Source organism: Octopus bimaculoides, chromosome 8 (assembly GCF_001194135.2).
Source record: "Octopus bimaculoides isolate UCB-OBI-ISO-001 chromosome 8, ASM119413v2, whole genome shotgun sequence".
In the NCBI taxonomy this organism is placed as follows: Eukaryota; Metazoa; Mollusca; class Cephalopoda; order Octopoda; family Octopodidae; genus Octopus; species Octopus bimaculoides.
The window spans coordinates 85097446-85112735 of record NC_068988.1 but is presented as its reverse complement, the minus strand read 5'-3'; the positions used below and the strand labels follow the sequence as shown (position 1 = coordinate 85112735).

Below are 15290 nucleotides of genomic sequence, written 5' to 3'. Positions count from 1 at the left end.
CTGGCATGTGTTTATACCATCTTTTTTCTGTTGTTATTCCATAGTGTTGGCATAGCTTCCAGTGTATATAGGTGTTATTCCATAGTGTTGGCATAGCTTCAGAGCAGTGCATGCTATCAAAGTGACATTGAGGGGAAGTATACAAAGCCCAATATATCTATCATGACTACCCGTCTGATAAGGGTACATCAGGCACATGCATCACAACCATATGTGCGCGACATGGTGATCTCATATCAAGGTAAACAGCGCATGACCTTGCAGGTGAGGCTCAGTTAGAATTTTCTTCAGGTTAAGTAGCTCATCCCGTTCAAATGGTCCTTGAATAAGAGTTGTTTAAGGATGTTGAATGAAACATCCATGTTTCCTGAGGTGAATTATTCAAACTCTAAAGAATTCCTCTCAACACATGGGTGTGATGCTCCCCAACTACTTCTGCTCGTGATCAGAGATGCACATATCATCAACCACTAAGGGACATGTTCAGCTGGTTATAGTCAAACAACTGACAGGCAAATCTGTGGTATTGAGCAGAATATTTGTTGTAGCCCATCTTTTATACCAAGACAAAACAAAGTACATGATAACACTTCCAATCAGAACAAGACATTTATATGTAAACATACATGCATATATGGGTACAGGAAATCAAAAAAACGTTAAACACAATGAGAAACGAAAACATAAAATGAAAACAGAAAACGAACTATTTTCGAACAACAAAAAAAACAAACAGAGAAATGAGACATGCAACATAAAGCGTATACCCCTTCGTCAGTTGCCCCTGTTCCATCTACTCCACGTTTCGAAGGCAAAGACAATACGCGACTGAACTTAGAAGGCATGACAGCCACTGCCTGGTACTGCATCAGGGCATTCTTCTTCTTCTTCTTCTTCTTCTTCTTCTTCATCTTCATCTTCTTCTTCTTCATCATCTTCATTTTCATCTTCATCTTCATCTTCATCTTCACCATCACCATCACCATCACCATCACCATCATCATCATCGTCGTCGTCGTCATTTAAAACATTTTGATTTGGTTCCATGCAACTTAAGGTTTTATAGGCTTCTTACAGAAACCTACCTCATTCAGGCTCAGATAACCAATTCAGTTGAATGAGTTGGGTTCCTGCAAGATGCCTATGAAACTTTTAAGTTGCATCGAGCCAAATCAATCCGTTTTAGTTAATATATGTAACTCCTACTAAATGTGTCAAGTGCCTCTTTCTTTCATTTGCCTACTTGTAATATATATATATATTTCTTAGCTTGGCTTCATGAGCAAAGATTTACAGAAGGTGATGTCCACATCTGCTGCAAGTTTGTTGATGCCCAACAAGTTCAATTCAAGAAAACAGGCACAACTGCAAACTGCAGTGGAACGTAACTGACCCCAGCTTGTTGAAATGTCCTTGTATTACCTCCTTTTTTTTTTCTTGTCTGCAAGAATGGTTTTGTGGGTATCTTCAAAGGAGACTGTTACCTGGTGGACGATGAAATTTCAGGCTTTATGGTCAGGGGTAAAAATGAACCACTTGTAATGAGGAATGTGAAAGGCACCAAAGGACTTTTTAAGGACGTCATTGTACCTTTTCTTTGGTGCATCTCTATCATGACAACTAGAGGAGAATTTGCCGCACAGTGTGACGTTGAGAAGTTGATCCTTCAGCCATTCAGTCCAAAACTTAGTAGTGTTTGTATCCCACAGCAGCTTTTAAATGTTATAATTCTCTAGTCAGTTGAACAACAAAGAGCCTGGACATAGTTATTTAGTGAGCTGGAAACAAACACTGATAGATACCATAATAGGAAATTAATATAATTTTAATACTGTTTTCCTTATTGTGCACTTTTAGTACCAGCAATTAAATATTAGTGTTTTATAAGTCATTTTACTCATTTTCTTGCAATTTATCCAACATTTAAATTCAATTTTTTTTTTAATGATACAATACAGAGTTACTTCAATAAGTACCTCACAAATAAATAACTTAACCCTCTTGATACCAACCCGCCTGAGACCATTCTTGATTGTTTGATACAAACTTCCTGTTTTTAAAGTCATCTAAGTTAGGACTTTCCCTAAAGCCGCTAGCTGGCAGATTTGTCAGCATGTCAAGCAAAATGCTTAGCAGCATTTCTTCCAGAAGGCGGTGAGCTGGCAGAAACGTTAGCACGCCGGGCGAAATTCTTAGCAGTATTTTGTCTGCCGCTACGGTTCTGTGTTCAAATTCCGCCGAGGTCGACTTTGCCTTTCATCCTTTCGGGGTCGATTAAATAAGTACCAGTTACGCACTGGAGTCGATTAAATAAGTACCAGTTACGCACTGGAGTCGATGTAATCGACTTAATCCCTTTGTCTGTCCTTGTTTGTCCCCTCTATGTTTAGCCCCCTTGTGGGCAGTAAAGAAATAAGCATTTCTTCCAGTTTTATATTTTGTGTTCAAATTCTACCAAGGTCACCTTTGCCTTTCATCCTTTTGGTGTTGATAAAAATTAAGTACCAATCGAGAACTGAAGTTGATGTAATCAACTAACCTGCTCTACTGCCAAATTTCAGGCTTTGCACCAACAGACAAGAGAAATTAAAATCTTCCATCAAAATTTCGTGTTAATTTATTCCAAACTCCAATTTAATAACAAGGTTATTTTACCAAACACTTCATTATTTTAAAAATTGATTGAAACAAAGTTAGTTCTTTCTCATTTTTGTCCTCCTCTTAACTTCATCTTCCCTCTGAATTTAATTTCTGATCTTTGAATTCATTTATCAGAATCCTATTAAAATTTTGATAGAATGAAAGCTCTTGGGAATTTTAACATCTCCAATCACCCTTTACTATCTAAGGAAACATTTTACCTTTCTTCCGATTTAAATACTAATATAAAATCAAAATTCACTGGTTGAATAAGTAATCAAGTGAAACCTAAAGTTCCAAGCAAAATGAATATTTATGTAGATATAATTTATATATTGATATAAACAAATTTATATTTTCATTATATTTACAGTGTCTGATTATCGAATGACATCTAGTTTCCTTAACAACAACTTCATAAAGACCATTGCCAAATATGGTGTTCATCCTAAGCGACGCTCTCTATATATCCGTACCAACATCTACAACAGATTAGTTTCAAAAGTATGTAGGAAATTCTTCATTTATTTTCTTACTATTATTGCAGCAGTCAAGTCAGTGAGTACACATAGTGCATGCTGTGTTGTTTAGAAGTTCATTTCAAATTATATAGTTTCACATTCAATCTCAGTACATAGCAGTTGTGACATGTATCTTCTACCATAGTGTCAGGCTAACCAAAACTTTGTGAACGAAATTTAGTAGTCAGAAATTACAATGGAAACTCATCGTGTAAACACTTAAAAACTAAATTATAAATAACATTGGTGTTATATTCAAAATTATGTTTTTATAAATAAAGAAAAAATGTTGAAAGTATAAAAGATCAAATTATCAAGTAAAAGAGACCCATAACTATCTAACCAAGGAAACAAAGACAAGGGGAAAAGGCAGGGTTAAGCAGCAGAAGATGGAAGGAGAAAGTAATAGATTGTACATCCCAGAACAAATGGTGTGTTTAGCCATGCCTCATAGACATGATCGCAAAGGCATTGCCATAGAGAATATCCAGCAACATTTGTTACAGCTTCCACCTCACCTCATGGGGCTCATTTCTGAGATGGGCTGCAGTTATCTCAGTTTTGTGGATGAAATCAGCAGCATGGGATTGAAGGACACCAGAGGTCGCAAAAACAACCGACACAAACTGATAGTGACCAGTCAGGCTCTTGTATTTGTTTACTTTTTCTCTCCTTTGCATTATGAGCAGCAATACTTGGGTTTGAAAAGGTGGTGAGCTGGCAGAAACGTTAGCATGCTGGGCAAAATGCTTAGCAGTATTTCGTCCATTTTTATGCTCTGAGTTCAAATTCCTCCAAGGTCGACTTTGCCTTTCATCCTTTCGGGGTCGATAAATTAAGTACTAGTTGTGTACTGGGATTGATCTAATCAACTGGCCCCCTCCCCAAAACTTTCGAACCTTGTGTCTAGAGTAGAAAAGAATACTTGGGTTCGTGGCTAATGCAGCAAAGTTGAAGCCAGAGAATGTTGCAGCACATCATGTCCCAGATTAGGAATCTGCCTCCTTCGTATGAGAGGCGGGTTATTCCTTCCATTGGGGTGCTTACCATTCCCATGGTAAAGGCCTACTGGCTCTAGTTGTGATGGTAAGCCAGTTACTAATTATGTCATTCAGCATGTCATGTTGAGGAATCAACTTGTGTTATAACTGCAGGATAATGAATGCTGGCCAAATTCATCAACTACCACTCCACAATAGCATTTGTGCAGCTCAAACACATGGAAGCCAAGGCACTGGGCCACTCCAATACAAGTGCATTTACTACCAAGAAGGGTACTGGTTGATGAGGAGAGTACCAAAATGAGTCATGCACCACTGCTTGGCTGTGAAGCAGAATGAAGGCAGGTGGGTGAGACACTGATGTTCTAAGAATGTCTCAATCTGCCCGAAGGCATACTTGCATCTGATGTTCCAGTTACATTGGACATCTATATTCTGGGAGACAGCAAAGCCTTCAACGATCCAATCAGATAGCACTGACTCCAGTTCCTGGGCCACATCAAGTTCAGCCATCCCATGGAGTACCCTGCCGATGAGGGTGCAGCTGGAGGAGACTGAGGGAAAGTAGAACAGAAAGCTAAGTCCAATGTGGAATGGAGACCAAGGCCACCTAATTTAAAAGGTAGTTTAGGCTGTTGCCAGCCAGTGTTGTTAAAACTGACATTGCAGATCATTTCAGGACAGTGCTGGATGGCAAACTGTGAGAGGGTGACATGGTTTCTCATCATAGTGAGAAAAGGAGCTTAGGTAGGGAAAAGTAATTTCTCAAGAGGAAGAACACTGGGTGCACATCAATGAGGCACAATCTCTCAGTCACTCTAATCAAGTCCTCAAGCTTGGTCTCCACACACTCCGGTATGGCTTTCAGGAAGATTGGGGAGTCAAGAATGCAGACAGTATTCCTTTGTGTCAGCCAAGCCCCACCCCCACCCATCAAGACAGGCTGGATGCTCAGTATAGGATCCTGAAATTCAGCCTCCGTATAGTTCATGTTCATCACCTCCAACATGGAGGTGGGATGACCTGCTGAAGGTCTTCAACTACAAACTCAGCCAAACCATCTAGGATTGCATCATCCAGGTACCACACATTGAAGGGTAACTGACAATATAGTTAAGATTTTTTTGGTTTCATGATCATCTGATCACAAAACTTGTTGTAGGTAGCTTGAAATTAGCCTCTGTAAACATGTGACATTCTACAATTGCTAGCATAGATCTGAAACAATTTAACAAATAAGTATTATTGGGACAGAGAGCAGTAGTTTGACCATTGTGGTATTTAGCTATTGCTCTTAATATTCAGAGTTCAAATCTTACTGAAATCAACTTTGCCTTTGCAAGAGACACTAAGATAACCTAGCAGCCAAGTACTGGGGTCAGTCTAATCCACTGACCACACTTCATTTTGATTAATCGCCTTGTGTCATACATCTCCTCCTCCTCGTCCTTCTCATCATCATCATCATTTAACATTTGACTTCTATATGCTGGAATGAGCTGGCTGGTTTGCCTCCAAGCCAGAGGACTGCTCCAAGCTCCAGTGTCTACTTTGGCATGGTTTCTATGGCTTTATGCCCTTCCTAACACCAGCCACTTTACAGTGTATCCTGGATGCCTTTTGTCTGTAGCAACAGCTCTAGTGAGATCAATAAGTAACTCACAAGACAAAATCCCTTGGCTGAGTAGCAGTGCAGTATTTGAGGGAGGTGGTTATGTGCCAAGTGTTGAAAGACTAAAGTATAATAGAAAGACAAGACACAGGTGTGGTGGTGTTGTGGAGATGCATGGCTACCCAAGATGGAAAGGGAGAAAGAATGGTGGAGGTGAGATGTCAGGGTGTAACATCAAGATACAAGAAGATAGATATAAGAGAGAATAGGAACAGTGAATTGAAGATGGGTAGATGGGTAGGTTCATGAGATTGTGAAAAGAGAGTGACAGACAGAGATGGGAATAGAGGTAAATGCAGTGAATCAGAACATGTACCAATAATTAGCAAACCTGTACAGAAAAGTAGAAAAATATAAAAATACTACTCAATACATGTAGCAATAGTTAGTGACTACGTGCAGATATAGTAACAAAATAAATACATCTCAGCAACACGTACCAGTATTTAACAACACACAAAGCAATAGTTTGCAATGCTGTGGAGACAGTGTAGAAATATATGAAGGCTGAACACAATTTGGAGTGTGGTCAATGGTAAATATCAGTTTTGGGGGAAAGGTAAAGGAAAATAAGAGTGGATCCAACAGAAAGTAATAATAAGTGGCAGCACTTAAAGGCAGAGTAGAGTGCATCAGAATAGTAAAATGGTAGATATATGAGAAACAGTTTTAAGAAATTAATATTATAAAGCAGCTGAAGGTGGTAAGCTGACAGAATTGTTAGCGTGCTGGGTAGAATGCTTAGTGGCATTTCGTCTGTCTTTACATTCTAAGATCAAATTCCACAAAGGTTGACTTTGCCTTTCATCCTTCCGAGGTCAATAAAATAAGCACCAGTTGAGTACTAGGTTCATTGTAATCGACTTATCCCCAAAAAACAATTGCCAGCCTTGTGCTAAAATTTGAAGTCAATATTATAAAGCAGCTGTCTTGTTGTTGTTGTTGGCACTCCGTCGCTTACGACGTCGAGGGTTCCAGTTGATCCAATCAACAGAACAGCCTGCTTGTGAAATTAACGTGCAAGTGGCTGAGCACTCCACAGACACGTGTACCCTTAACGTAGTTCTCGGGGATATTCAGTGTGACAAGGCTGACCCTTTGAAATACAGGCACAACAGAAACAGGAAGAAAGAGTGAGAGAAAGTTGTGGTGGAAGAGTACAGCAGGGTTTGCCACCATCCCCTGCCGGAGCCTCATGGAGCTTTAGGTGTTTTCGTTCAATAAACACTCACAATGCCCTTCTGGGAATCGAAACCACGATCCTATGACCGCGAGTCCGCTGCCCTAACTACTGGGCCATTGCGCCTCCACTAGCTGTCTTGTAATAGGATCTATATAATTGACTCTGCACTTTTCTGAAATTTGAGTCGCTGTGTTTATATTAGACAGCATTATTACCAAATATGGAATGTACAGAAGGATATATATTATAACATTGTCATTTATACATAAAACATATTTATACATAAGCATTTATACATAAATACATGTATTAAGTCAATGAGGGAGCCTTGATATCACCAAATCAACAGCCAAATCTAATCACATCCTCTTTATAAAAGAACACATTGGGTAATGTAGTGCTAGATATACTAAAAGTGTCTTTGAGGAGATCTGGATCAAGGCTGACCTGGAGTTAAATAATATCTCTACTGCTACCACCATGGAAGCATCTCTTACATTGACATTTGATCTGCAAGTAATGGCAGCCAAGTCTGCATCAAATCATAATATATTATCATAAAAGAAAAAAACAATACATTAAATTTAAGAAGTCCAACATATCCCTAAAAAAGGGCTGGGATGGTTATGGCAAGCATGCCATTGAGTATGAGTCTACAGTCTCTGGGCTAAACAACATGTTTAGTCTGAAGCCAATGAGAAAATGTTTATGTGGTTGCTCTCTCCGAGAGAAATAACAGTCACTTCTCCTTCAAATTATCATCTAAAACAGGAACTCCACATTAAAGAATTTACAATTCAAGTACACAATGACTGTAAACAGATAGCGTGGGTCATGAAAGGTATATGGGCAGTCATGGCTAGAACGTAACATAGGCCTATTTCATTAGAGCTGATCTGCAGGTAAACAATAATTGTTACTACTACTACTACTACTACTACACCATCACCACCACCACCAACCACTACCACCACCACTGCAACCACCACCGCCACTACTACTACTACTAGACAGTGTTTTGACTTACTGCTATTTTTTTTGTTTTATTTTATTTGTTTTTGTTGTTTGCTTTTTTTGTTCTTTCAGATCATTACTGCATCAGGATCAAAAATTCTCAATAAAGATAACACAAATGGATTGTCTGTGGTTCATTTAATTGATGGTTTAATGTTTCCTCTCCCCATGGAAAATGCTTATGGTGAGATATTACGGCAACCAAAATTCAGGTATGTTACTAAATATTCACTCTTTATGATACATGCATCATACGCACTCGCATATATATATATATATATATATAAAAAGATAAAGAGAACAATGGTAAAGTTAGAAATATATTTTATGGATAAAATATATTTCTAACTTTACCATTGTTCTCTTTATCTTTTTATATATTTATACATACATACGCTAATGCACGACTTATAATCCCCAATCCTGTTCATACAACGATTGGGGCATAACTAGCCGGTATACAGCACTTACTTGGTATTACCTGTATCTTTGGGTTTGGTTAAATCCAATACCCTCCTTAACCTTTTATATATATATATATATATATATATATATACACACACAGACATATATACACAGACAGACAGCAGACAAGCACACACACTCATATCTATCTATCTGTCTGTGTGCCAATATGTATGTACGTATGTATGTATTTTATTGATTATTGTAGTCTGTAGGGTGTTTTTGCTTTTGACATGTATTATGTATGTAATATTATGGCTGTGTGGTAAGAAGCTTGCTTCCCAAATGCATGTTCCTGGGTTCAGTCCTGCCATTTGGCACCTTGGGCAAGTATCTTCTGCTATAGCCTCAGGTCAATCAAAGCCTTCTGAGCAAATTTGGTAGAAAGAAATTGAAAGAAGCCCTTGTATATATGCATATTTATATATCAATGATTGAAACAAGAAAAAGATAATATATCATACACTTTATTGTGTTTCGTTTGGTGTGTGATTTGGTCTGTGATAAAACTGTCTCATGGGAAACTGGTCTGTGGTTCTGAAAAGGTTGGGAATCATTGGTCTATTGTATGTTCTGTGGCTTGTTAGTTTGTAGTATGATATTGAAGAAAAGTTTTTCATTCAGGTGTTATGATATAGTGCTAACAATTCTGCCAGCTCATTAATAGAAATATATAATATTACATAGGAGGTGGTATCAAAAAGTCCCCGGACTAGTTCTGTAGCACACCAACAGATGGCAGCACACAGCTGCATGCACAATGAGAGCTAACAGTGACTTTCATGAGGTAGTATGCCAAGTGACATCATTGTATTTACTTCACAAGTTGTGAAATTTGTGTTTTTGTAATCACATGTATGCTGTAGTTTACAAAGTTTGTCATGGACTGGAAGTTGGAACAAAGAGCCATTTTGCGTTAAACTTGGAAAGTCTCTTATAGAGACATTGAGCATATTTTGACAAGCTTACAGCAATGAGGCAATGGATTGCACACAATGTTTCGAGTGGCATGAGTGCTTCAAAAATGGAAGTCAATGAGTGATCGTCCCTGGAAGACAATAAGCAATCTGGAAGACCTACCATGAGTGTCACCCCCAGAAATGTGGAGAAAGCTCATCAGCTTGTGTATGAGGATCATTGGGGGACAATTAACGTTTTGAAGCATTCGAGGGAGAACATTCAGTGAAAGCAACTGGATCTATGGAGCATAAAGAATTATGTACCCAGTTACCGAGCTCTCCTCACTTGTGAGTTTCTCATCAAAAGCAATGCAGTATCACTTCTGCACCCACCCTAATTGTCAGGTTTAGTACCTGTGAACTTCCATTTCTTCCCCAAGATGAAAAGGTAGCTCAAAGGTTGTCATTTTAACACTGTTGTCAAGATCCAGAGGGAATCACAGAAGGTCCTCAACTCGCTTACAGCAAATAACTTCCAGGCCAGATTCCAAAAGTGGCAGGAACACTGAGACCAGTGTATTGCTGCACAAGGTGAATATTTTGAAGGAGTGGAGCCTGGTGTAGCCATCTGGTTTCACCAGTCCTCAGTCAAATCGTCCAACCCATGCTAGCATGGAAAGCGGACGTTAAACGACGATGATAATATTAAAACTCAAGTAAACAAGTTATTTTTTATTAAACATAATTAGTTCATAAACTTTTTCATGCTACCTTGTATATAATAATCATGTAATTCTATTGATGAGTTTGTGATGAGGTGTGATGCATATGGTGCTCTGTTTCTTGGGTTTTAATGATGTATTCAACCATTCTGTGACAATTATTGCCATCATTTCATTTTCATTATGAAACTAAGAAAGTCTTGAAATGTTAACAGATTAATAAAGAGGAATCTTTATTGTTCCTAACTAAATATAAAGGGATTATGAGGGTGAGGAATGATGATGGTGGAATTGGTGACAATGGTGATGGAAATGGTAAGGAAGGTGACAGACACAATAGAGCAGACGATAGTGATGATGATGATGATGGTGGTGGTGGTGGTATTGGTTTGGTAATGGTACTGGTAATAGAGTGGCGATGGTAGTGATTATGATGATGATGATAATGGTGGTACTGAATTTCTTTTGCAGCATTTTGCGGCGTCTTGTATTGAAATCTTATTTACTTGTCCGAGTTCTGTCTGAAACTAAACAAAACTTGACCATCTTTGCACCAACAAATGAAGCTTTTTACAATTTACCAGCTGGAACTTTGGAGAAGTTGGAAAACAATGTTCCTTTATTAACCCAGGTAACAGTTCATAATTTTCACACACACACACACACAAGAAGTAAAAGCAGCTCTAATATCATTAAATATATATACTAATGTATATGTGTATTTTCCAGTTTATATACCCCGCTATACCATTGCAGTCACTAGAAAATACACAAAACATATACATTAGTATATATATTTAATAATATATATCTATAGTAGAATAGTAAAAAGAAAGTTCTTGGTAAGTATTATATATATTTGAAAAAATTAGTAGAGATGGCTTTTTGGAGGGGATCATTTTTATTTTAATCTTAATAATAATGTTTACAGTTATTTACTCTGATATGAGTTTTGAGCCTCAAGTAGCTGTTTTCAAACTGAAAAATGTATGTTTTACTGGTTGCTTAAATAGCAAAGGTATTTTTCTTACAAGTATTCCTCCCAAAAAGATATACACAAAAAAGGAGAAAAAATATTTTAAAATATATATATATATATATATATATATATATAATACAAAAGCATGTAAGAAGAAGATGAAGAAGAAGACTAATAGTAATTAAGAGCAGTGGGGAGGAGAGTTGAGTCCATCAAGAATAAAGAAATGGAATATTTTGGTGTGGTCAATATTGTTGTGTTCTTGTCAAAAGATGACCCGTGTGGTGCCTATTGCCTTGAGGACACCTAATCAGTTCTCCCAGGTAGTATGGTGAACATATATATACACATACACATGTGCACGTACGTACACACACACATACATACATATACACGTACACACACATATATATATATTCAGCCAAATCACTGAAATTTGAAACATTATTAGAAGAAATTTCCCCAAAACTTTCAACCAGTATAAACAAATATGAATCCTTTACTAATGCCTTCCATGAAATGGAACAAGAAACACTGATCTACAGAGAAACACTGCATTCCCTTCTTACAGACCATCATTAAAATGAAAACCAAAGCAAAACTCCAGAAACAGATATCCACAGCCTAAATTCAACCACACAAAACATATTAAAAGAATGGAATGAACTCAACTTGGAAAAAGAGGCATACACAAAGAAAAGCCAGATGAAAAACATCTGGAATAACATATTAAATTAAAGAAAACAAGCATATAGGAGAGCCTTAAAAAATAAAAACCTAGCTAACACATATCAACAGTGGAGGAGCAGAGAAGAAGTAATACTCCCAAGAAAATTTTGTATCATTGGAGCCAAATGAAGAAACAAAGATTCACCTCAATTTAGCACTACAGAGATTTGAGCCTGTAATCACACTTCTTCGCCTTAGAGTAACAAACTCCCAAAAGAAATTTGAAAAATATGACACCTGTATACATGAAGAAATTAACAAAAGAAGCAGTGGAAGTATCCAAAAAAAAAAAATCTTCTAGATATGTGGAAAACTGACACCAATAGAGAGGAGATCAAGTTTAAGATCTTAGAATCAAAAATCCTCTTGCTACTGCATTACGAAAACACCTATGGGAAAACCCAGATAAAACTTAAACACTGACCTACTACGAAATCCATCAGACTTCAAAACAACACCAAAAGAAAGGAAGTTTGCTCACAAAATAGCCAAAGATACTTCAGTCCTCTAAGAAATACAAATTTGCGATCATACACAGATGTAACAAGAAACAAGGGAACATACAACCCCAACTAAAGAACAAATAGAACTCTACAGAGACCAAATCATAGACACAAATGAACCACATGGAACAACAATAGAATAATGAGTCGACCCCCAATCCAACAACCAAGAACATACTTACCCATGAATAACCAACCTAAAATATTTACATATAAAAAAATACAAAATTCTCACATAAACACTCCCAATGCCAATGGAAACCATTTTTTAAGACAGGAAATCTAACACCAAAAAAAAAGAAAATAACACCATTCTTCCCAAAACACTAGAAAGCAAACATAAGCAAACCGAAAATACTAAATTTCTCTACTAAGAAATTAAACTCCTGGAAAATGAATTGAAATTTACACCCACTCCAAAATCCAACCAAAGCTGAACTCATAAAAGACACAGAAGAATTTTGCTGAAAATTATGATTGAGAGAATTTTTTCTAAATACTGGACACACAGATGAATCACTGGTTAAAAACAGAACAGGATTCAGCCCTCTCTTAAATAGAGACGAAAATTTTGAAAAATATATTAGCTCAGATAGAGAGGAAATGTAAATCCAACATATCCAAAGATCAATTGAAAGCATTAAAAAAATTACAAAAAGACTCTTCGATAATTTTCAAAGAAGCTGACAAAAGTAGAGCAATAGTTATCATGGACAAGAACCATTCCACAGATATGGTGATGGAACAGTTCAGCAACCATCACTTCTACAAGAAGCTAAACCAAAATGAAGATAAAAATACAATGCAAGATACATAAACTGGTCTTAAAATATCATAATAACCTAACTGAGAATGAAGTTAATTATTTAACCAACTAAGTAAAACCAGTAACTTCTATGGTTTATTTAAGAGCCACAAATCAAAAGAAATCCAAGACAACATAAAAGGAAACAATTCAACATGTTGAAATTCCAAAACACAGAGACCTGAAACTATGCCCAATCATTGCAGGACCAGAATCCAATACACAATGCTTAAGCAACTTAATAGATATAGTTCTAAAACCTTTATGCAAAATGATACCAAGCTTTGTCTAGGACAATATGGACTTTTTAAACTACATAACTAAAAGTGTCCACCAGGAGACAATTTTTGTTAGTTTTGATGTAACTAGTCTATACACCAATATCCCATATGATCTAGGAAATGAAGCTATAAATTTTTGGTTAACAAAACACCCGAATCATATCATGGAAATATTCTCAAAAACCTTCATTTTAGAAGGATTAAAATTAATACTAGAAAATAATAACTTCTTCGACAACACCTACTTACAAATAAAAGGAACAATGATAGGGACAAACGCAACCCCCACCTATGCAACATTCGTAATGGGCTTCTCAAAGGTCAAACTCTATTCTCAACTAACAGAAATATTTAACAAACAATTCTCCATTTATATAAAAAACCAATTGGAAATGGTATTTGAATGACTGCTTTATATTTTGGACCAAAAGCAAGAAAACTTAGGAAGCTCTCACTCACTTTTAAATAATTTACATACCTCAATAAAATTCACCATGGAACAACACACAAAGGAATTACCATTTTTAGACATACTTCTTATAAAAGAAAACAACACCATAAAAACAGATCTCTTTTACAACCTATACACACACCAGTATTTGAACTTTCATTTCCCCATCCTTCACATACCAAAAAAACAAAAAAACAACATACCATTTAATATGGCAAAACAAACTTGCACTATGGTAATAGATGCAGAATTAAGGGATAAAAGATTACAGGAATTAAAAATATTTCTAAAAGAACAAAAATATCCTACTAGTTTAATTGATACAGCAATCACCAGGGCAAAACATATCCTACTAGTTTAATTGATACAGCAATCACCAGGGCAAAAAACATCCAAACTTCAGAGGAAAATATACACACAAAAATAAAAATGAACTCATAAGCATTTCTTTTGTCATCACCCACAACCCAAGAAATCACAACATCAATACTGCAAAAAGATACCTCCCAATTCTTCTACAATTATCAAGAATGAACAAATTGATAACAGATTCAAAAATAATTTATAGCAGACATCAAGCACCCAACCTAAAAAGTTCTTAACCCAAGCAAGATTTACTACTATAGAAACAAGAAAGAGAGTTCAAAAATGTGGTGATCCTCACCATGGAACTTGTGATGACATTGAAGAAGGAGAACAAATTACTTTTAAAGATAATATCACTTTTAAAATAAATGCAAATATGAATTGCAAATCTAGAAAACTAATCTACTGTGCCACATGCTCTGAATACAAAGGATACTGCATTGGTGAAACAGGCATTGGATTATATGAGAGAGTAACGGTACGTAAACAAAAAAATCCATGACACCACTTTTAGAAACACAACTTGCAGTGAACACTTCGAAAAATGTGGGCAAAGAAAATTCAAAATATTTTCTTTCTTCAAACTACAGACAGAAAATGAACATTTTCGTAAGGTCAAGGAAGAATACTTTATTTGAAAATACCAACTGAAACTAAACAAAAAATAATACCAAAACCACTGGAACTACCATCCCAACAATCCACAGGAAGACACCAACCAAATACTGCCTGAATAATGAGAACTACATATGAGTATACACTCTTTTATGTACTATGTGTGTGTGTGTGTATATATATATATATATATATATATATATATAGGTGTACACTTTCTTATGTGCATATGTATGTGTATGTATCATCATCATTGTCGTTGAATGTCCGCTTTCCATGCTGACATGGGTTGGACGGTTTGACTGGGGACTGGTGAGCCAGATGGCTGCACCAAGCTCCAATCTGATCTGGCAGAGTTTCTACAGCTGGATGCCCTACCTAACACCAACCATTCCAAGAGTGTAGTGGGTGCTTTTACATGCCATATATATATATATATATATA

General features: G+C 36.5%; 1 protein-coding gene across 2 annotated transcripts in view; it reads left to right on the top strand.

Moving 5' to 3' along the window:
• LOC106868782 (transforming growth factor-beta-induced protein ig-h3) overlaps positions 1 to 15290 on the top strand; it is a 52776-nt gene that overhangs the window by 21309 nt on the left and 16177 nt on the right. For both annotated transcript variants that reach the window (XM_014914200.2, XM_014914201.2), the window contains exons 3-5: positions 3014 to 3144; positions 8104 to 8243; positions 10589 to 10748. In XM_014914200.2, the coding sequence (XP_014769686.1) occupies positions 3014 to 3144; positions 8104 to 8243; positions 10589 to 10748 (431 nt within the window). The remainder of the gene's footprint in view (positions 1 to 3013; positions 3145 to 8103; positions 8244 to 10588; positions 10749 to 15290) is intronic.